Raw genomic sequence first — 20,703 nt, forward strand, 5'->3', positions numbered from 1 at the left:
CCGGGGCTCGGCAGCTCCAGCCAAGCAAATGCAAAGTCTACATTCGTCTGCAGCAAGTCACGGTCATCTCCTTCATCCCCACAACCAAACTCAACACCAGCCACCTCCGAAGGGCAAAGGGATGGTTAATGGGCAGCAGCAGTGCTGGGGGCTGAAAGGTTTTAACACACGTGGCATTGTGGTCCCTCCATGGCCCTTGTGCTCGTTGCTGTACAAGCCTCAGGGATGCAGTGGCCATAGCCCAGATCCCTCAGTGGCACTGTCCTCTCCCTCTCCGTCACAAGAAGGGATTTAGCTTCAAAATTGAGACCTCAGGGAACCTGCAATGCTTTGGTGCTTGGGCTACAGGCTGCTACGTCAAGGCAAAGTTTTCTGTGAACTCCAGTGGGACTTTGACCAGGTACTGGAGGCCTTCCCAATGTGCAACATGAAACATGGCTCAAGACAAATGAAGACACATAACCAAAGCCGGGGGCAGGGAACGGGATGGAAAAGAGCAGTTTGGGAGAAACAATCAGAATTATTTAAGTGGGTGCAAATCAGGAAAATAGGTTTAGCTCAAGAAGAAAAAGGTCTCTGGCTGAACTTCCTCCACATCAAATTCAGCACCTTTGTTTGGTTTCAAAACATTTTCGTTTTGAAACTCAACCTCCTGCTTGTTTGCTTTTACATTAAAGGGTTAAATAACCTGAAAAAACTAAAAAAAACTATTTTCTTTGGGCTGACTAAACCGATTCATTCAACCCACACTGTTCCCTTTTCCCCCTCCAGGTTTGTTATTTTGCTTTAAAAAGAAAAAGCAATAGCTTTGAGCTGATCCAATTTTTGTTCCCCCCCGCCCCCCACCCTCCCGCCCTTTTTGGTTTGGCTACCAGGCTGAGAAATCCATTACCCACAGGGATCCCAGTCCAGCCTAACCCACATCTGACAGTAAAAGAAACCAGATTCTCCATGTCTTTTTAGCCCCTGGCTTCCTTCTTGGGCTTTCCCACACGCCTTCAGCTCCCACCGGGGCCGGTGGCCGAGCTGGGTGTTGGGAAGGGAGAGGACCCTGCACAAAGAGGCTGCACTTTCCCCTCCTCTCTGCGCGTCCAGCTCTTGGGATGAGTGCCGGTTTCCAGATACGGCCCCTCATCTCAGCCACGTCCTGGCACGGGGACAGCTGTCGGTGACGCCCTCTCTGGTCCTGAAACCCTACGAATGCCCAAGTGGCGGTGAGACGGTGTCAGGAAGAAACACCAAGGAGGCAGCGAAGATGGACTTAATGTGAATCTTTAATGCACAGAACAAGCCGCCGGGAGCCTTGCGAACGAAGGCTGCGCACGGAGCCGGTCCGTCGACTCGGAGTGGTACAAAAGCCCAGCTTGCCTGCAGCGTCCCGGCACCTGCCTGGCATCCCCCTCCGGGACCTTCGCTGGCAGCGCGGTGTCACCGGCCACTCGCGCCACCTCCTCCTGGCGTCCTCGGCCACCACGGCACCGGGGCCCTCGCCCCACAGCTCCTGCCCAGTGGCAGGGCAGGCAGGGCAGGCAGGGAGGGGGTCACCCTGTGCCCAGCAGCTCCCCTCTGCCTGGCCCTGGCCTTGAGTGGGTATCTCCTCCTCCCAGGGTTTTGGAGCGTGTAGTCCAGGAAATTCAGTAAGAAAAGATTAAAAAGGAGAGGCTTTTATGCTGAGTCAAATTAGGTAATTTCTTTTTTTTTTCCTCTTGAAAAATTAAAAAAAAAAGGAAAAGAAATTAAAGTCCAACTTGCTGATTTCTTGTTTCTCTGCCGTCTGCATGAGAAAGTCCTGTTTGGCCTCGCTGTCCCCTTCCACCCCCTCCGAACACCACCCGACCCCGAACCCCACCAGCCACTCAGCACATCACGAGTCCTCGACTCCTCAGAGTCCCTTTGCCTCCCACAGCTCCAGGCCCGCACCTTCCCTCACCGCCCCTTGGACTCCCCGTAAGTGTTGCGCAGCATGGAGACCATCTTCTCCTCGCACGTTACTTTGGTGTCCTTTAGGATGCTGTACCAGACCATGCCGGGCGGCCGGACTTCTTCGCTGCGGCAGAACAAGTAGGGCATGGTCTCGGTGCGGCTCTGGATGTAGGCACTGCGTAGCAGGGTCGAGCAGTGACTGCTGACCTTCTCCAGCCTCCTCAGGATCAGGTGTGCCTTCCTGGAGGGGACAGAGATAGAGACAGAGCAGGGTGGCCAATGCAAAGAGGAGACCAGGAGCCAGGGCTTCTGGGTTCCATCACCAGCTCTGTCTTGGGACAAAAATGGACAAGACCCATTGCCCAAGACATTGTCTTCCCTGTTTCAAGTGGAGGGAAGCACCGTGTTGCCCAAAAGTTCTGGGTATAGCTACTATTTCACAGCACCAGGTCAACAGGGCTGGAGGGAGCTCAGGTCTGGCCCACCGGAGCAGCTTGGGTGCCCTGGGGACACTGTCTACCACCGGCTAGATTGTCACCACCACCACCATGTGCTCCTGGCAGGCTCCAGCGCATGTGCTGGCCCCCATGCACCCTGGTGAGACCCCCTGCACCTTACTGCTCCTGACTGATGAGCCCAGCCCTCCCTTTCCTGTTTTCCCAAGTCTCCAGGAGGCAAATGGCCCAAAAGGACTGACACCAGAAAAGCGAGGAAAAAAAGCACAACACATTAAGACAAAACAAAATAAACCCATAAGAAACCAAGAATCCCCTTGTGGGAGTCTGCAAAGTGCTAAATCAAACAAAGGGAGGGGAAGAGGGTTTACTTCAGTGGTCTGAAAGTCTCAAGATCACAGATTATTTCCTCTCCCTCTGGTGCCACAGGAAAGCTCTGGATTCGGGGCTAGGGGATTTCGCAGTTCCTGCAGGAATGTAAATTCCCGATAATGATATGTCAGGGGCAGTGCTGTCAGTCAGCGAGGCATAAACATGGGGATTATTTGATTATGAAAGCTGAGTGATGTTTCAGCCTGGGCTGTGAGCTCCCAGCCGGGGAGGGGGGAGCGCTGGGAGCCTGATGCGGCTGCACACCCGCAGGCACCCGGGGACGGGACGCCGGGGCAGGGCTGGTCAGAGTCACCCCAGCACCAGAGCAGAGGGCAGAGACAGTGGCAGGAGGCAAGAGGGCATCCCGGCATCTCCAGCCGGCTATGGACCTCTCCCTCCAGACTGGGAAGACTGGATGAAAGCTGTAGGAAAGCTCTGCTCCTTCAGGGCTGCACAGGGAAAACTTCCCCGCTCCTCCCCAGGGGTGACAGGCTCAGGGTTGGCTTTCCAGGGGAAGGGGAGAGCAAAGGGAGTTGGCCCTTCTTGGACAACACTACATGGTATCCATGCATCAATGTAATCTATAAAGACAAGCCTGACTAGGCAATTTGAGCTTCATTAGCTATACACACACACATAGTGATGTCATGGGCTGAGCTGTGCCCAGCTCTGACCGAAAACCTCTACTCATGCGACTCTCCACAGCAGCCACCTGACCTCCTACAGCATCCAGTGCTCCCACTGCGTGTCAAGACCTGACACGCTGCCCAGAACAGGGCCTTCACTGCTGGATGCCTGCCGCTAAGAAGGTATGAAATTCTGTGACGGCATTAGATGCTTTCAGTAAAGACTGATTGATTAAAGCTAAGCTCAGTAGCAAATCAAAGTCTGCAGTGACTGTCACTACAGTTAACAGACCTTAGGAAATCACAGTCACTGGTGCTGGAAGGGGCCAAAAGGCATCATCTGTGCTATTTCCTTGCTGGGATCAACCTGATGAATATCTGTCTAACCTGTTCTTAGAGCCAAGAGCTAGCGATCCTTCCAGTGCTCACCCACCCTAATCTTGAGAAATTTTTTCTTAACATCTGCACTGATTCTCCCTTTTTTATCAGGGAAGGCTGAGCAAGCACAGGGCCCACAGTCAGTTCATAGGATGGACTTTTACGTGAGTTAACAGTGCTCGGGAAGAGAGCATTGAGCCAGAATACCGTCCTCCTCAAAAAGGATAACTATCATCTCTCTAAGGCCATAGCTCCATGGTCATCCTTATTTATTGTAAATCATCTCTGCTGCCAAAAGGGGGTATTGGCCTTTCCCCAGCCCATTTGCTTGTGCTTGTGTAGGTATCTGTGGACCTGAACTCTGCGCCAACATGGGGAAGTTGTCCATCTGAAGGCAAACCAAGCAGCCCATGGATTTTCCCCTAGACTGGCTCCCACTCCAGCTCGCCACAAGACTTTCCCAGCCACAGCAAGAGGGGAGTGACAATGAGTGGCCATGACCAGCCCTTGAGACAAACCCCACAAGTGGACTCCCCAGCATGCACCTACACATGCTTGCTGGCCAAGCTCTTCTCTTCCTCTCCTCCCTTCTCACCACTTCACCTTTCTCCTACCCTCCGTAGCTTTCTTCACCCACCTCTCACTTCTCTCCCACAAAACCTGCCTTTGCCTCCATTTCACTTGGCGTTCTCTACCTTCCCATTTTCATTACTTGCTCCACTTGCTTCCATGATCTTCTCGATTTTGCTAAAAATCACCATGTTGCCCTTGCTTCCCGAGACATACTCAGGTCTCTTATCCAGGCAAACACTCCTGCGTGTGAGGAGCAGCTCAAGGTTGGCAAGAAGTCCAGGGGCCAAACCATCCAGACCTGCTGAAGTCTCATGTGCCGGACACCGTGCTCCTCAAGGAGCTGGTCTCCATACACCTGCTGCATCTGCAGTTATGCTCGGTGCAGTCGGTCCTGGGAAAGAACTGATGTTTAAGGGTGGGATGCAGCACACATGATGGGGTGGCTCTATGAGGATGCTGAAAACACACTGCACCGTGGTCAAGGAGGAGACAGGGTGATGGGGACAGAGGGAATCAGGCCCCTCGCTTTCGGTGTCCGGTGCCAAAGCCCCAGTTTTGATGGGTTTCACTGCTTTGAGTCATTTATTTTAGTGGGGTAATGAAGTCATGTGTAAATGTTAGATTTAGCTTTTGGCTGTCAGCTGTTCCCTCTTAAAAAAAATAAGGAGAAAGAGAGACAGAGCGGGCGAGGGGAGGGGTGAGAAAGAGAGAGAGGCTTTCTGGTGAAGGCTGGGTAATAAATTACAGGAGCAGTTCTTGGGCTGCCAATTTAACACCATAAATCAAGCCCTGGGTATTACCCAAGTGCTCCCTGTGGAGGGCTGTCGGGTCAGAACGACCACCTTTTCAAATACTGGAAATGAAATCTTCCTAAATGCTGACCAACCTCATCCCTGCCAGAAACTTAATTTATTGCCTTATTAAAGGGCAGGAATCGGGAGAGGACGGCAGGGGCGTAAGCGAGGGGGGAGTCACTCTCATGGCTGCCTGTGGCCAGACCCTGAGCTCTCAGCCCCCAAAGGGATGAAGTAGCCCCCTTCACCCTCACCCCATAGCCCAGACAGGGGGTCTCCCCACATTGGCATGAGCCAGCAGTGTCCTCCCACCTGCCACGTGCCTGCCGCAGGGGCCGTTGTTTTAAGCAGGCGCCAGCTCGGGTCTGATTTGGTCTCCACTTATGTGATGGATTTAGGAGGTCACAGCCACAGTCATAAATGATGAAGAAGGGGATTTAAAAATAGTGATGGCTCTACATGGCTGCTTCCCTCTACAGTACCTCATGGCATGGTGGGGCAGAGGAAAGGGGAGGGGGATGGGTGACTGCTGCCAGGGCACTTTCCAAGGGCTTGTGCATGAACCAGTGCCCCCCTGCAAGGCAGTGCGGTGCAGTGATTGCACAGGGGACAGGGCACTGAGGTCCCTGGTTGCCAGCCCCAGCTCTGCAAGGATGTGCCCAAGAGCATGAGACATGTTACCTCCTGCTCTGCCCAGCCCTGGGGGTGCTCCCGCGGGGACATTTCTCCCCCAGCGGCACAGGGGACAGCAATCACTCACTTTGATGGCTGGTGTGGGATGAAAATGTATCCAGAGCCAGCAAAACCCTGCCCTATCATCTCACCTAAGAGGAAAGTACTAAAAGAGAATGAACCAGCATGAAGAAGCAAAGAATGATATCTGGGCTGGAGGGAAGGATGAGATTCCCGGGACTGCTGTGAGGAGAGGGTGGCTGCCTGGCTGCTGTGTTCCCATATGGGGTGATTTTGTCATAAATTCAGATTTTTCCACTCTACTGAGAACTGACCTGGGTCTGTCAGACCCTCGTGTGGGAGGACTCTGAGTCCGGGACTCGATGGCCTTTTATCACAGCCTCCCATCAGTACATTGCATTCCCCCTCGGTACCAGAAGGCAGCTGCTTTGGAGATGCACTTCGTCTCCTGCGGCAGTCCCGGCTGCCTGCCTGGGGGACTTGCTCGAGCACAGGAGAGGCTGTGAGCCCTGGGCTGATGCCACATCCTGACCCCATTGTTGCTGCTAGCCACAAGCAGGGGCATGGAAGAAAGATTTTAACTTTATTATTTGTCCTGCCTCCTCCTAAAGCCAGGCCCTGTTTGCAGTGGTCATAGGAACTGTCCTGAAAACACAGTAAGAGAAAATAATAGAGAAAGCTCCCCATCGCTGAGTCAGGAAGCACTCTGGCTGCACAGATCCAAAGGTCTGAATGCACAGTAGCATTAAACCTTCACTGGTTTCGACAGATTCTTCTGTTTTGTTGGAACAAATTAACTCTGTGAGATTCGCTTGGTGTCTGTAAGAGGAGCGGGGGGAGCAGGAAAGAGGTGGTTGTTGCTAAAGGAGACTAGCAGGATGCGGCCAGCCAGGTGCCAAGATGCTGCTGACCACAGAAAGTCCTGGTTTAGGGCCACCTATGAGCTAAGTTTTTAATGTCTCCTTAATGTAAACGGTCTGGTTGGGACATCTGGCTGTCAGTGTGTCTTCTTGCAAGCAGCTGTTTGCAGTAACCTGTGGCTTTCATGGAAACTGGGCTCACGAGGACTCCAGTGTGATGTATTTATTACACAGAGGCAATCAACTTCCCTCTTGTCGCTCAGTTTTATGAGCGAACATTTACTGTGAAGCTGAGGCTCATCTGATAAACATTTCAAGGTACGAAAATGAATGTCCCCCTGGGAAGGAGAACAGTCCGTCAATTAAAATCGTGTTACGAGATGGCCTCCCTTGGCAAATCCTCACTCGCTTCCCGCTACGTCAGTGCCTCCGTTTCTGTCCAAGCTCCCTGACAAGCCAGGCCGGATGGCAAAGCTTCGCTCTTGACAAGAGCCTGTCACCGCTGCCATGGCATTTATAGATGCTTCCCCTTGGCTGCAGGTCACATATTTCTCAAGTACAGAACAGGGCCATACGAGCGCTGCTAGGAGCTCACCTGGCTCCGTGAGGAAGACAGACAGCAGCTGAATCGACCACTGACTCCAGATGTAGCTTGGTATAGAGTCAGGCAATACAGGCAATTTAAATGTCACCTTGAAAATCCCATGGCTTGATGCAGGTATCAGGTTAGATAGCATCCTTCAATAAGTGTGTTGGATCTCAAGTAACAGACGAAATACTTCTTACACAAGAAGAGGCTGATGGTTCCCAGGGATTTAGAGACAGAGGAACAACTGAAAAGGACAAACAAGCCTGCAGTGTCATCAAAGAAGGAGGAAGGCAGTGGGAAGGATGAGAATGGCTCTGTGCCAGAGACTAATGAACTACCAAAGAAACTATGACCAAGGTCATTTCTGGAGGAGGGCAAGCCCCAGACCAGCTTGGGTTCATGTCCAGGAGGGGTGTAAACTACTGTGAGGAGCTGTCATCCTGGTATTATGGACAGATCCTCAGCCGTGTCCAACAAGCAGATAGGAGCAAGAGGGAGAGAAGGAAAATCTTTTCCAGTTCTTCATGACTGCAGGGCCCCATTCCTCCATCTTCCTCTGCTCCAGCTTCTCAGAGAACAACATGTTAGATGAGGATGCTGGATGAACCATGTCTCTAAAAACTTCAAAGCAGGTCTTGAATCCTGTAAGAGACCTCAAGATGTCCAGAGGGATATGGCTACTTCTGATCATTTCTTGCTGAGTGTTTCCCAAGGGGCTGGGTGGCAGTCTGGCCTTTGCTGGGACACTGCCAGGACACTGCCAGCCCCTGGACACAATGGAGTCCACGTACCTGTGATCTCTTAAGAGTCTTACCACCACTTTCATTGTACACTGGGGGTTTGCAGATGCAGTCCCTCTGGAAACGTTGCTCTTTATACTCCTGGAAACAATCCTCTCCCAGCCTTCCTCAGAGCATGAAATGTACAGTAAAGAGAAAATATTTCTAGCATAAAGCTGTATATAGGTAACAGATGAGGTACCATGCGCTTGCTGGCATCCTTGCATGGTGTCAGGGGCACCACAGGGCTGAAATTTAGGAGGACCTTTCTAGTGCCTGCATCAGAAAGCTGAATTATTCTTTTGGGTGAGAGGGACGGTAGAAAAGGGAATTTGGGAAATATTTACAGTTTGTATGGCAACCATATACCACTGTGAGAATAAATGTATGTCAAGTGAGATAGATAGAGAAATAAATAGAAGGAAATGTCCATGAAACGCACCATTTAGAAGAGTCAAGTTTACCGCACGTAGATTGCTCAACCATTGACCCCTCTGATGGTATCAAATAGTCAATCTCCAGACAAAAGTAATAATCTGTTCGCCAGCACCTCAGCTCTGCCCTTCCAGGGGCTCAAAACTGTTTTTGCGTACAAATAATCCTCCTGCGGCAGGGTGCCTGCACTGCCACACACATCCCCAACCACACGAGGTAGTAGCAGGTGCCCAAAGCCAGACCTGGGTCAAGCAGTCCTCTCCTTGACTGTCCACAGGGAATATTCTCTAGGTGTGGAGGAAGCTAGTCTGAATGCAGGATGTCAGAACGGATCTGTCCTGGGTGCAGAATCCATCCCACTATGGGGGGCCGGTTCTGGAGGTCACATCATGTTCCTTGACACCAGTGGGCTCCACCAAAAAGTGGCCAGGAGGGATTCTGCTTCTCCTCATTATCTGGCTATTTGACATCCACAAATCCTACAATATAGAGATGGACTTGCCCTGTATTCCTCAAACACCTCCAAGGTATAAAGCTGCCTCTGTACTGCAGCTCTTGATACCTAATGCTTGCCACTGTACACCCCACTCAACACATACGTACCTGCTGCATTTTTGCTTCATTCCCCTAGTCATCCTTTCTAGCCGCCCACCCTGCAATTAATCAGGGCATCTTTGAACCCTAGGCAAGCCATGGTCTCATCTACCATGGCTCTACAACTGAAGAGGATCTGAGTCGGTCCTGGTTTACACTCTGTCCCAGGCCTAATTTACACCCTTTGCCCCCCACCCTTCCCCAGCTTTTCCAACGCACCCAGCTCATCTGCAGTATCACCCGCCTGGTTCAGGCTGGTTGCTAGATGTTCCACAAACATTCATCCAAAGACCACCCAGCTGCTAGATGTCCCATAAGCATTCATCCAAAGACCGAGCGGGACCTGGTAGTCCTAGGGGATGGCAGGAGAGCTTGGTGAACACCAAAAGGCGACTTCTCTCAGCTACGAGGAGAAGGCAATGAGGGTCACATCCACAGTGGCCAAGCAGAGGGGTGCTCCAGGTGGCGGGGCAGGGGAGGATGCAGTGAAGGGACAGGTACCTGGGCCCCAGCTCATCCTCACTGCGCCAGACAAAGTCTCCAAACTTCTCGTAGTGGGAGTTGTAGTGGTGCTGGACTCGGAAGAGCATGGAAGCAGAGACCTCCATCAGTGTGTTATAGGCTGTCTGCTGCTCCTTCCCACTGGTGTAGCCGTTGTAGAGGTTGTAGATTTTGTCAGCTATCTCTGGAAAGGATCGGGGGACGGAATTAATGAACAGCCAGAAGGTGCTAACACAGAAGGAGGAGTGAAGCCCTTGGCAGGAGAGGCTGGCATCTGGGATGGCTGCCAGTCCCTTGGGGCTGGCTGCAGCAGGGTTTAGTGACCTGGGGAGCATTTAGCAATTCCTTAGGCTAATCCTGCAGTGAGTGCCCTGCGTGAGCAGAGCAGCCCCAAAGACTCCAGGAATATTCCATGAAGGAATGGAAGAAGGAGAGGAGGAAGGCTGTCAGCACAGGCAGCCGCAACCTTATCCTCCTAGGTAAGGCAGGCAAGCTCTTCCCTAATTCACCAAACCAAAAGCAATTGCACAGCTATTATAAAGGGCAGGAAGAATACAACACTGTTGATAACAAGATAGTACTTCAGCCAGAAATACAGCACATCATCATTGTGGGTATCTACTAGAGCAGCTCAGATGTATTAAACAAGAGGGTGCACTCCCTGCTGTAGAAAAGGATCTCTTTTTGGAAATGAAAAATGCACAAAACTCCATTTCCTGCCTTTTCTTTAGTCTCCCATTTTCTCATTTTTCCTGGGAATGCTTATCAATAACATGGAACAAAGCATTAATCAAAACTTTCTTTTGTGTGCTTTTCAAAATAGAAAGCAAGCAAGAAAGAAAACAGGTAATCCGCCTTTCACTTAGAGCAATCTTTTTAAATCTGAAAGCAGCCAAGCACTCTGGGCATAAGAACAAATGGGATTGCTTTCAACACTGGAAAATGCAAACGTGCAAAAGCGGCTGGGCTTTTGTCGGTGTTTCTGTTCCAGAACCGAACCAGCTGCCACCAGCATCCCTTTAAACACCCAGAGCCAACAGTGTCCCGCACTGCTCACTGCCCCAGCCCAGCACCTCTCACTTTTGCAAGAAGAGATAGCTCTTTTTCCAGGGGATATGTGTCAAACACACACTATCGGCTCCCGCAGCCGTGTGTGGGGAAGGATGCCGTGGCGCTGCCTGGCACAGGACCACAGGAGCCACCAGCTGCCCAGCTGAGGGCACTTTGCTACTGGACACTCTTGCAGTTTGTCACCCCTCCCAGATTAACATCCCTGTGCCCGTGGGTGAATTTACAGAAGCCTTCACACTGGGAGAGGAGGGACTAGAGGGGCTTGCAGGAGTTCAATGAATAGAGGAAAAGCAAAATTAGCAGGAAATGTCTCCTGTCGTGGAAAATGAGGTGCCTGAACACTGACCTTCTGCCTTGCTGTCGTCTACTAGCGGGCAGGCTGTCCTCAGGGTGACCGTGCTCAGCTCCGAGTGTCTCCCTCGTGTATCCACTGCGTAGAGGGTAAATCTGGAAGGCAGGATGGAAAAGGAAAATCATGTCTTTATCCCTCAGTCCCACACCACCAGGTTGTTATGGGAACCGGCCTTCACAAAAGAAAGGAAAAATGTGGTCCAGGCTCCTCTCTGTCAGTTCTGGCATCTCATGGAGGTGTGAGACGATCTCGGGCTTAGAACAGGAAAGCAAAAGAGCCAGGGCCAGGGGGACAGGCCACCGCGTCCCCACGCAGCATCCAGGGAGCTGCGTCTCCTCTTCCCCCACCGTCCCTGGGAGCCCTGCAGGGCTGCACCCTGCAGCCACCTGACTGCGAAAGGATGCAAACATCTCTGGGGTTGCTCTGCCATGCGCTGATGCAAATACTGTAACGCTGTGGCGTTTGCAAGCCGGGCTCCTCTCCGGCCCTCCTGAGAGCACAGCAGTAATTCCTGCCGTAAGCGGGCTCTGTGCTGACAAGTGACAGCTCGTACACATCCTGTGAATGGCCCTTGAGGTTGTTTTCTCCCTCATTTCCTCACCAGGGTGGGGTTGGTAAAAGGGTGGGAATGGTAATTTCACACTTGAAGCTAATGGAGAGCATCTGACAGTAAAATATTACTTTTGTGCCGGATGAAGCATTGAATAAACAGGCTGTGGCTGCATGGGACGTCCCGGGATACTGAGCTGAGAGTCCTGGTCAGAGTATCAAAGCTCCGAAATGAGAATGCTTCTTCGCAGCAGGGGCAACAATCTTCCATCCACTCTCCCAAAAGGCATCGGTTCATATTTATTCACTCTGAGCCAGGCACGGAAACTCGAGCTGGCTTTGACAAAGTGCAGGAGCTGGCTTGAACCCCTCGGAGGTCTGAGATGCCTGGTGGCGGGGTACCCAGCTCCTGAGAAATAACACAGCCTCACTCCTTATCCTAAGGTAAAACTGAGCAGCTCTTGCAAGTGAGTGCAAAGAGTACCATAAAAGCAGCTGAAGCTTAAATGGGATTGAGACTCTGAGGTATGTTTACTTAGGGAATGGTCCTAACTCCTTAGCATCCTTAACAGGGACAGAAGCAATGCCTCCCTTTTCCTCACCCCACACACGAGCACCGCCAGCCACCCCCCTCTCCTCCCTGCTGGCCCTGTGCACCCCACATACAGCTGATAAGAGCTGACATTTGCACGGTAGCAATTCCCAGCACAGGACATATTCTCTCCAAGCAATTAGCATTAGTTCCTTAACAATACTTGCTGTCTGAAAGGATGCCAGCAGACTGCCAAGGAACCCACTTGTGTGTAGGGACAACTCCCATTTTCACAAAGCTGGGGCATGCAGGGGACGCACACGCTGAGCTCACCCAAGGAGATGCTATTTAATTCTTTGGCATGACATCATTTTCCTTAATTTACAAGGAACGTTGCTCAGAGTGGGAGCATCTCAGGAAGGACGTCCGCACTGTGCAACTTCACAAGTACCACACACAGGCTGTTCTCCCGCTATAATTAAGGGACAGCAACAGAGCAATAGGGTAATATCGAACTCAGGGCAGGAGTCTAACTTCAGGGCTTTGCATCCCATCCCTCCTCCTCCCTTCAATAGACGAGGGGTTCTAGGTGAGTAAGGAGTCTCCTGCTGTCAGCAGATAAGCTACATGTCTTTGCAGCTTGGCATCATGAGTTCCCCCTCCTTCCAGGTCCAGAAAGCAACTGCAATAGGGGCACCCAGTGTTGGGTGAGGGGACCTCAGCCCCAGTGAGATGAGGAACTCTGCAGCGGGAGAGCTGGGCAGAGACCCCAGGAGTCCTGCTGCCCAGCCAGGTGCTCAGCACCGGGCAACGCTCTTCTTGCTCATCAGGATAAGCACAACAAGCAGTAAGAGGGCTTAACATGCACATTACTGCTGTGAGCTGATCTCCAGCCCCATCCTGGGGTCACTTGCTTAGCCACCACGGCTATGTTGTTGTATATTCTTTTTTAAATGGGTGAGCACAGCTAATGTGTAACCTCTGCTCTGCCCATAGCCGCTCAGTCAGTAAGGCTCCATTAGCTCTGAGGCAATCAGTGCCAGAGCACTTTCCTTGAAAAACAGCAGACTTCTTTTATCAAAACACAATTGTAATATTTGGCAATTAGTGCCCACATCACCTATTCCATCACCAGTGGGGTCAGGAGGAAGCATCTCTGAGTGGCCGGGTGTTAAAGCACATCCACTCCTTTGGGTGATGTTAAAGACCTGCGTTAGCCCTTTGACTGCACTCTTCCCCTCTGCCCAGCACACACAGAAACAAAAAGTCACACAGCTGCCAAGAGCAAGAGCATCTGTACCGGTCAGGCCTGGGTTAAAAAATATGTATCAACAAACAAGCCCTTCATTTCATCATTTTTTTCAGATGATATAAGAAAAAAACCACAAAGTGTAAATGGAAAAATATCAGAATCAAAGTGATTTTGATCTGGTCAAAAATTCTCTTTTGAGAAAAAAAATAACTGCTTTACCTCACCTGAAACCAGTCCTCTTTCAAGAACTTTAGAGGAAAGTTTTTCACTTCCATTCACTCTGAATGAGATGTTTTGGCATCAGCACCAATAAATTCAGCTCTGGTGGAAGCTGGCAGCCCTGGCAGTACGCAGCCCTCCGCACCTCTCTAGCTCCTTCCAGCGAGTGAACTCAGAAGGTTTTAACATTAATCACAGTCCAAAAGATCACCCTGAAGCACAGCAGTATTAATAGCTCTGTTTTATCGATGGTAAACAGAGACATACAGGGTGAAGCATCGTGCCCCGGAGAGGCTCAGTGAGATGAACAGTTTGGAAACTCAGGAGATGACGGTTTCCAATCTTGTTCTCAAACCACTTGACCACCCAGCCTCTCTGCGGCAAAACACTTTTATGGCCAGTTAATGGCACTGCGCAGAGTGCTGGGGTTTATTTTTTTCTTTTATTCCCGGAAACAGACAATTAAGAGAAGAGAGTGCAAAGATCTGCAGCTCACCGTAAACCCAGCATTAACAGGCAGATCTTGCTTGCTGCATCAAAGAGAAACCTCTGGCAGATGCAGGCGAGGAGCCACCAGCACAGACGGGACCAGTCTGGGACCCAACAGGGCACGAAGTGGGTGGCTGGCAGGAGGAGAGGGACCAGCACCGCATGGGAGGGATGGGGATGTCTGCATGGCAAATAAGGGGAAAACCGAAGCGAGCATGACTGAGGGAGGGAGCTGCGCAGAGCACATGGTGGGCTGGAGTCCAGCTCTGCAATGCTACGTGGAGATCCTCCTGCCATACTTACATCTACATACAGCGTTTTGGGCCAAGGACCAAAACAGGCAGCATCCCCACTGATGATGATGGAGGTGCACCTGATTATGCCAACCCTGATAATTTTTTTAAAAAAATGAGGCCAAAGAGTGGTGCTGAGTGTTTTGCCCAAGGCAGAGGATCTCCGAAGTCAAAGCCAGAAAGGAAAAGGTCCCAGACCCACACGCAGTGCAAGAAACCACGTCAGACAACCTGGAATGCCATATGTTAGCTACAATCTGGCAGAGCCTCCTTCATAACCTGGAGGCCTTTGGTTTAGCAATAAACTTTCCCCACGATGTTTTCTCATGTTCTCCCTGTCCTTTCCAAAGGAGCTTAGGGCTACCTGCTACTGCCTCAGAGCTGATCCTCTTCTTCACCCGTGCCTTCAGTAAGATCATACATGAATGCTTGTTTTTCTAGAAATGCTAAGACATAGTTTGCCCAAAGAGGTTCCAAAGAGCATTTCATCACTGGAAGCACAAATGCTCTTGGCAGAGATCATCCCCTCCATGCCTGGAAATGCTGCCACCTCTGCAGCAAAACACAGTATATGAAGTCCTATGAAGTAATGCTGCTTAAATGTTTACTACTAAATTCAAACCTACTGGGACCCAAAGGAACTTTTAGAGAGAGATGATAGAAAACAATTAACATGTGGCCTCATGAAATGTCAACAACACCTTCCTTGTAGATACCCGACCCAACGTTGGCTAAAGCCTGGATTTTATCACTAGGCTCAAGATGCTTCTTGCAGGAGGAAGAGAAAGCAGAGGGGGGTGTTAAAGCTTCAGTTCCTGGAATCCAATGACTGTGGAAGATTGTCAAGTGCATTAAAAAAAAAAAAAAAAGAAAGAAAAGAAAAAAGAAATAGATGTTTCTATCCTTTCCCAATGCAGAGGAAAAAAAGAACCCAAAATACAAAATTCTGAAGGCATGAAACTGTAAGGCTGAGAATGAAACCCCAGAACATGTTATTTATTTATAGACAACAACGTTGGCTCATGTTTTTTTAACTCCCTCTCATGATGCTCATGATGTTTGAGTGCTTTGCTCATGATCCTTATTTGCGGGAAGGGAGATAAAAACTTCTGCGTCTGACCTTCCTTAGCTTGGCGGCTGATTTCTTTATATCCTACAGAGATACCACAGGCATTGCTGTTCTGTCTTGTGCGCTGCTCTTCCTGAAGCCTTTGGGCTTTTGCAGCTGCTCAGTGAGATGCCGTACCACAAATGGGCTGCCTGGCCTGCAGTGAAAAGGGGCTGATAAGGAGTCCAAAAAGCACTCCTGCAGCTGCCAAACACCCATGCTAAGTAACCGAGTGCCTACGAGTAGCCGGCTGCATCCAAAAGCAATGGCTGTGTGGCAAACCTGGGCTGTGCTATGGAGACCCCTGCACCATGTAAATGGGAGACAGGGCAGACACTCTGCTCCAGAGCCCAGTGTCATGCAGAAATGCGGTCTCATGCTTTCTGAAGTGGTGCAACCACAGGATGCTCTTGCCAGTAGGGCTTGGCTTGAGCTTGGCTGATAAGCCTGGGCTCCTGCAGCCACGAGACTCTGCTTTGCTGCTAGCTCCAGGAGCTTGGCGCAGGGCAGACCTGTCTGGTGTCACACACACGGCGCGATGGATTCTCTCTCCCCTGGCAGCGTGGGTACCACCACCCGTGACGCTGAGCATGAAAACACAAATCCTGACCTGGCTGAGGTTGCATCACCTTGGTGTTCTGTGCACATCCCGCTGTCACCCTCTGGTCAGTCACGGCTTGTCCGCGCCTCCTGCACAGCCCAGGGTCTCTGGGCTCACACGCAAACAGAGCTGCGCCGCTGAGGCTGGTCCAGCGTGTTGACACACACACATGCACACATCACACCCTGCTTTGCCAGCCCTTCTCGCTTCCTGTTCCAGCTGAAAAACAATTCGGAGGCCTCCATTTAAAAGCCCTCAATGGACCAGCTCTTGGCAATCCCTGCCTCCTCCCTGTCCTCAGTGATCTCAACATGGGGCCTGGGCACGAGGGACCCGGGGTCAGCAAGGCTCGGGCTGTGCCCGGACTCAGGCACGTGCAGAGCGGAGCAGCCAGGAACGCTGCCACAAACACACACGGGTGTGAACACACTCCTCTCACCTGGCACTGTGCACACCCTTGTGCTCAGGGGACCCAGGAGCAAACACTGTCCTCTCCCAGTCTTTTAGTACCTTCAGCTCCCAGAGGCCAAGGTGAGGGGCTCACTGGAGGCAGCCCGGAGCGGGGAGGCTGAGAGGGTGTGCGTGCGTCTTTGTCCCGATACTCACAGCAGAGCATCAGTCTGGTGAGCAGCAACAGACCTTCATCTCAGCATCTCCTGGCTGCTAAAAACATCAATAAATTTACACAAATGCTTTTCTTGAAAGACTGTTCTTGCGAGGTGGGGGAGCCTGGGGTGCTGCAGGGTGGAGCAAAGCTGTGGGTGTGTTACCCCCAGCCGCATACCACGGGGTCACTGGGCACCCACCCACCCCTGTCGCCCCACTGTGGGCTCGTACATCTCCTGTCAAGCCTCCCAGCCACTTTCATTGAGGGCCATGGAGCAGGAGTGGGGCTCGCCTGCCAGCAGCAGTCTGGGCAAGCACGGAAAGGGGTGTGTGTGTGTTTAGTGCAAGCGTTCCCAATTCAGAAACAGTTACAATTTAAAAAGAAATCAAATCAAATAAAAAGCAGCCGGTCCACACAAGCCACAGAAATGCAGCTTAGCTTATTGGCGACTCTGTGATTCGAAATAATTAAGAAAGGTAAATGAGAACAACCCCCCTGGTCTCTGGAGCAAATACCAAGCAGACAATGAGCAGGGTGTGGTTTGTGGAAGGAGAGGATTTCTTGATCTAATTTGTTGAGCCCTGACTTCGGGCTGATTGCTCACACTGTGCCCATGTCCAGGGTGCCAGCCAGCGAGGTGGACTGGTACCCTGGCACGGGACTAACCATGCTGCATCCTGACCAGAGACCCTGCTGGAGGCTTGGGATTTGGGCTAAGCTTTACAGAGCAGTGGATGTCCTCATGCTGTCTCCCCAGGGCTGGCACCGTCACAAGTATTATAGCAATCAGGTGCTCCTGTTAGGGCATTTGAAGCCTGGCAGGAATGCGGGACAGGGCTGTGGACAAGGGGTTGTGCTGTGACCTCAGGCTGTGCCAGCGCAGAGGGGGAAGCTTGTTGTGGAAGAGGAGTTTCTGAGGAGCTCGGTGCCTGCTGCATGCTGGGGAGAGGCATCGAGGGACGTGACAGCAACCTGCTACCATCACCCAGCAAATTGCTGCTTATGTATCATACCTCTTCTGCAAAAGGACCGATGTCTTCTGTTTTGCATTGCCATCGGTTTTGGCTCTGCCTTTCCGCAGAGCCTAGACTGCAATAAGGAAACAGTGGATAGTGCCATCTTGAAAAAAACCCCATCTTTTAAAAAGCTCTCTTCACAGTTCTACCACCCAAGAAAAGTACGTTTTGTAACTGGGCTTCTTTTAACCATCTGAGACAACTGACCTTGCTCCCACCAGCGCGATGGAGGAACAGGTTAGCAGTAACATTGGTGCCACATCAGAGTATTGAAGCTTTGCTGTTACACGAATACATGAGGCTGTCAGTGAATAGTTCTCACAATTCACAGCTTTTTTTCCAGGACAGCAAATGCTGTAAGACTAATTGTTATCCTTCAACAGATGCCTTGCAACAATACCAGACCACAGTTGTCAGATGGAGGTAAATAAATGTACCTGCCACAACATGCCTCAGGTGTCTGATGCCTTTTAGAAGTGTATAAAACAGTGCCCATCAAATACTCCTGGCAGGAGGAAGAGCACAGGCTGCTCTGCAGAGTATGAGGCTGCTTGTTCAAGGAGACCTCTGGAAAAGGGCAGAGGAGACCTGATTTCTGAGGCAGTGAGGGCAGGTGGAGCAACTGTGGGGCTGGGACAGGCTTGCACAGCCATGGGTCCATCTCTGCTCTGTGGCAGCCTTGGGAAAGTCACCGAGGGTTATCCATACTGCAATGTTACCCTAAGTTGCAGCTGATGCCCTGTCCACGCTCAAAACCACTGACTTGAGAGTGTGGTATTCTCACTGGAGCTGCCAGGGAGGAGGGCAGGGCCAGTTAAAGCTGCTGCATTACAGGGGTGCAGTGTGGGACAGTGTCACTTTGGTGTCACGACATCACCAACACTGTGCTCCTAGAGGCATTCTGCAGCACCCGCTGCACATACTGCACACCCCACAGCTGCCATGCACCTCTGCACGACAAAAGACACAGAAGCTAAAGCAGTATCAGATGCCTTCTTACCCAGCACCTGGATTTGTCTGAGGCAGTTGCTGCTGTCCCCTGGAAGCTGGGTGGCACTGGGGAGATGACAAGAGGGAGGAGAGGCTCATAGGAGACCGCTGAGCATGTCTACACGCAAGCTTGATCCTCAGGTAGCATAAACGAGGTAGCTCGGCTACAGTTGTATCAGCTTGAGAGCTGAGGAACGGGAAAATGCCACTCTGTGACTTTTGGCACTGAAATGCTGTCTCCGCACAGCACTGGATCAGCATACCATGCTGCTCCAGGTCTCCTAGGGTTGCCCTCTCTCTCTGAGCTACGAGGCCATGGAAAGCCAAAACCTGCAGCAGGCAAGGTGTGAGTGCTGGTAACCCCGACTCCCCTCTGCATGCATGGCAGACGCTGCATGCCTGAGCCAAGCTACAATGCAGAGTCGTTCAGCTCTCGCTCCTTATAGCACTTCATCAATCTTTGTTTCAGATCCCTGTCAAACAAGATCAAAAAAAAGGATGAAAGAGAAAGAAAGAAATTAATTAAAAATCACAAATATTTCTTGCTACTGCCTGGATCCACTGCCTCCCTGCTAGAGAAATCTCTGGTAGGACATTCACTTTCCCAGCCTCAGCTGCAATGTCTCAGTTTCCTGAGATTTCCCTCGAAACCCTGTCAATAAACCCCACTAGAGCAGCGATTCCCAGTACCGCCATGGCTGTGAAAGAAGGCCTTGATACACAGGCCACCTTCTGTTCCCTAGAGCCCTGCTCCTGAATGATACCTGTGTTGGAGGGCCAAGATCCCACAAGGAGCCCCTTTGCCAGCCAGACACCTTGCAAGCGGCAGTGCCAAGATTGCCTTGGGCGAAAATGTGTTTCACTGGAATTGAGGGAAAGATGCCAGCCCGTTTCAGTAGGGCTGCAGTTTCACCTGGAAGGTGCAGCCCAGTCGGTGCAGCCCTCCCGGCCGCTGTGTCCCCAGAGTGCCTTCACCATCCCGGGGCTGAGAGCACCAGCAGTATCCCCTGTCCCCCCTTGCCCTCTTCTCCATCTTACAGACTTCCTCCTTTGTCACCCCTGCTCCTTGCAACCACTGGCAAGTAGCAGATAATTACTTCCCCATCCCTCACCCTTGATAAGGTTTCTATTTCCCCTAGTGCATGGTGCATGCTCAGAGCACATCCTTTCAGGAGCAGCTTTACACCACTGATGGAGTAAGAGCAGAGCAAGCTTCCCTGGAGAGAGGGGCCGCTTCACTACACGAGGCTTCTGGTGGAGACAGATTGGATGAGAGAACAGCTCCTTGGCGTGGCAGCAGGAGAGCACACCCAAAAAAAGCCGCCCTGACATGAGATAACATTAACACAGCCTATGTTGCAACCCTGCTCCTCAGCACACTCCAAGGAGCAAGAAGTTTTGGTCTTTTATTAGCTTGAAGATGCCCAGTAGACATCTTAGGGTGTCCCACAGCAATGGTCCCTCAACTCTGGGAACAGGACGGTGGCAGAAAAAGCAGGATCACTATGAAATTACCAGCTTTGGGGAGGAGGGATAGAGGGTGTTTGGGTTCCATATTTCTTGGCAGTCGTGTCCTTGCTGTCATCCTGCTGGCTGTGAGGATGAAGATTCACAGATGTGCTTACAGAGGCAATGCAGCAAGAACTGGCCTGGCACTTCACAATCTCCACTGCCTATCTCAGGGCTTGGGCAAGGTGTTCCCCCACTCTGCCTGGCAAAGCCACAGAAGGTACCAGGTCCCCCAGAATATGAATCCTAATGTACTTTCGTGGAGTGAAGAATCAGAAGGAGGTGGTGCTGAGCCACTACAGGCTGGTGCTTTTGCCTCCAGTGAAGCAAAAGCAGCTCCTATCAGTCTGTCGAGTGCCAGAGTCCCTGTTCTGCTGGGAGTCACCAGGAGATCCCAAACAAAGCCCCTGGACAAAGGTCAAATGAGTTGCCTCTGACTCCCCATGCTGCTGGAACAATTCCACCCACGCCATGGCTCAGATTGATGCCTGAGGCTGCAAACTGCAGGGGCTTGTCCTGCTCCGGCTGCAGAGCGTCAGCGAG

At 51.4% G+C, this 20,703-nt stretch overlaps 1 protein-coding gene across 1 annotated transcript in view; it reads right to left on the minus strand.

Annotated features, from left to right (window-relative positions):
* Positions 1-1,256: 1,256 nt before the first annotated feature.
* The window catches only part of ASTN2 (astrotactin 2), a 360,503-nt gene continuing 341,056 nt past the window's right edge, over positions 1,257-20,703 (minus strand). The window contains exons 21-23 of the mRNA XM_069771376.1: positions 10,990-11,090; positions 9,573-9,756; positions 1,257-2,164 (exon numbers count right to left, since the gene is read on the minus strand). Of these exons, the coding sequence (XP_069627477.1) occupies positions 1,927-2,164; positions 9,573-9,756; positions 10,990-11,090 (523 nt within the window). The 3' untranslated portion in view covers positions 1,257-1,926. The remainder of the gene's footprint in view (positions 2,165-9,572; positions 9,757-10,989; positions 11,091-20,703) is intronic.

This window comes from Haliaeetus albicilla, chromosome 26 (genome assembly GCF_947461875.1).
Source record: "Haliaeetus albicilla chromosome 26, bHalAlb1.1, whole genome shotgun sequence".
In the NCBI taxonomy this organism is placed as follows: Eukaryota; Metazoa; Chordata; class Aves; order Accipitriformes; family Accipitridae; genus Haliaeetus; species Haliaeetus albicilla.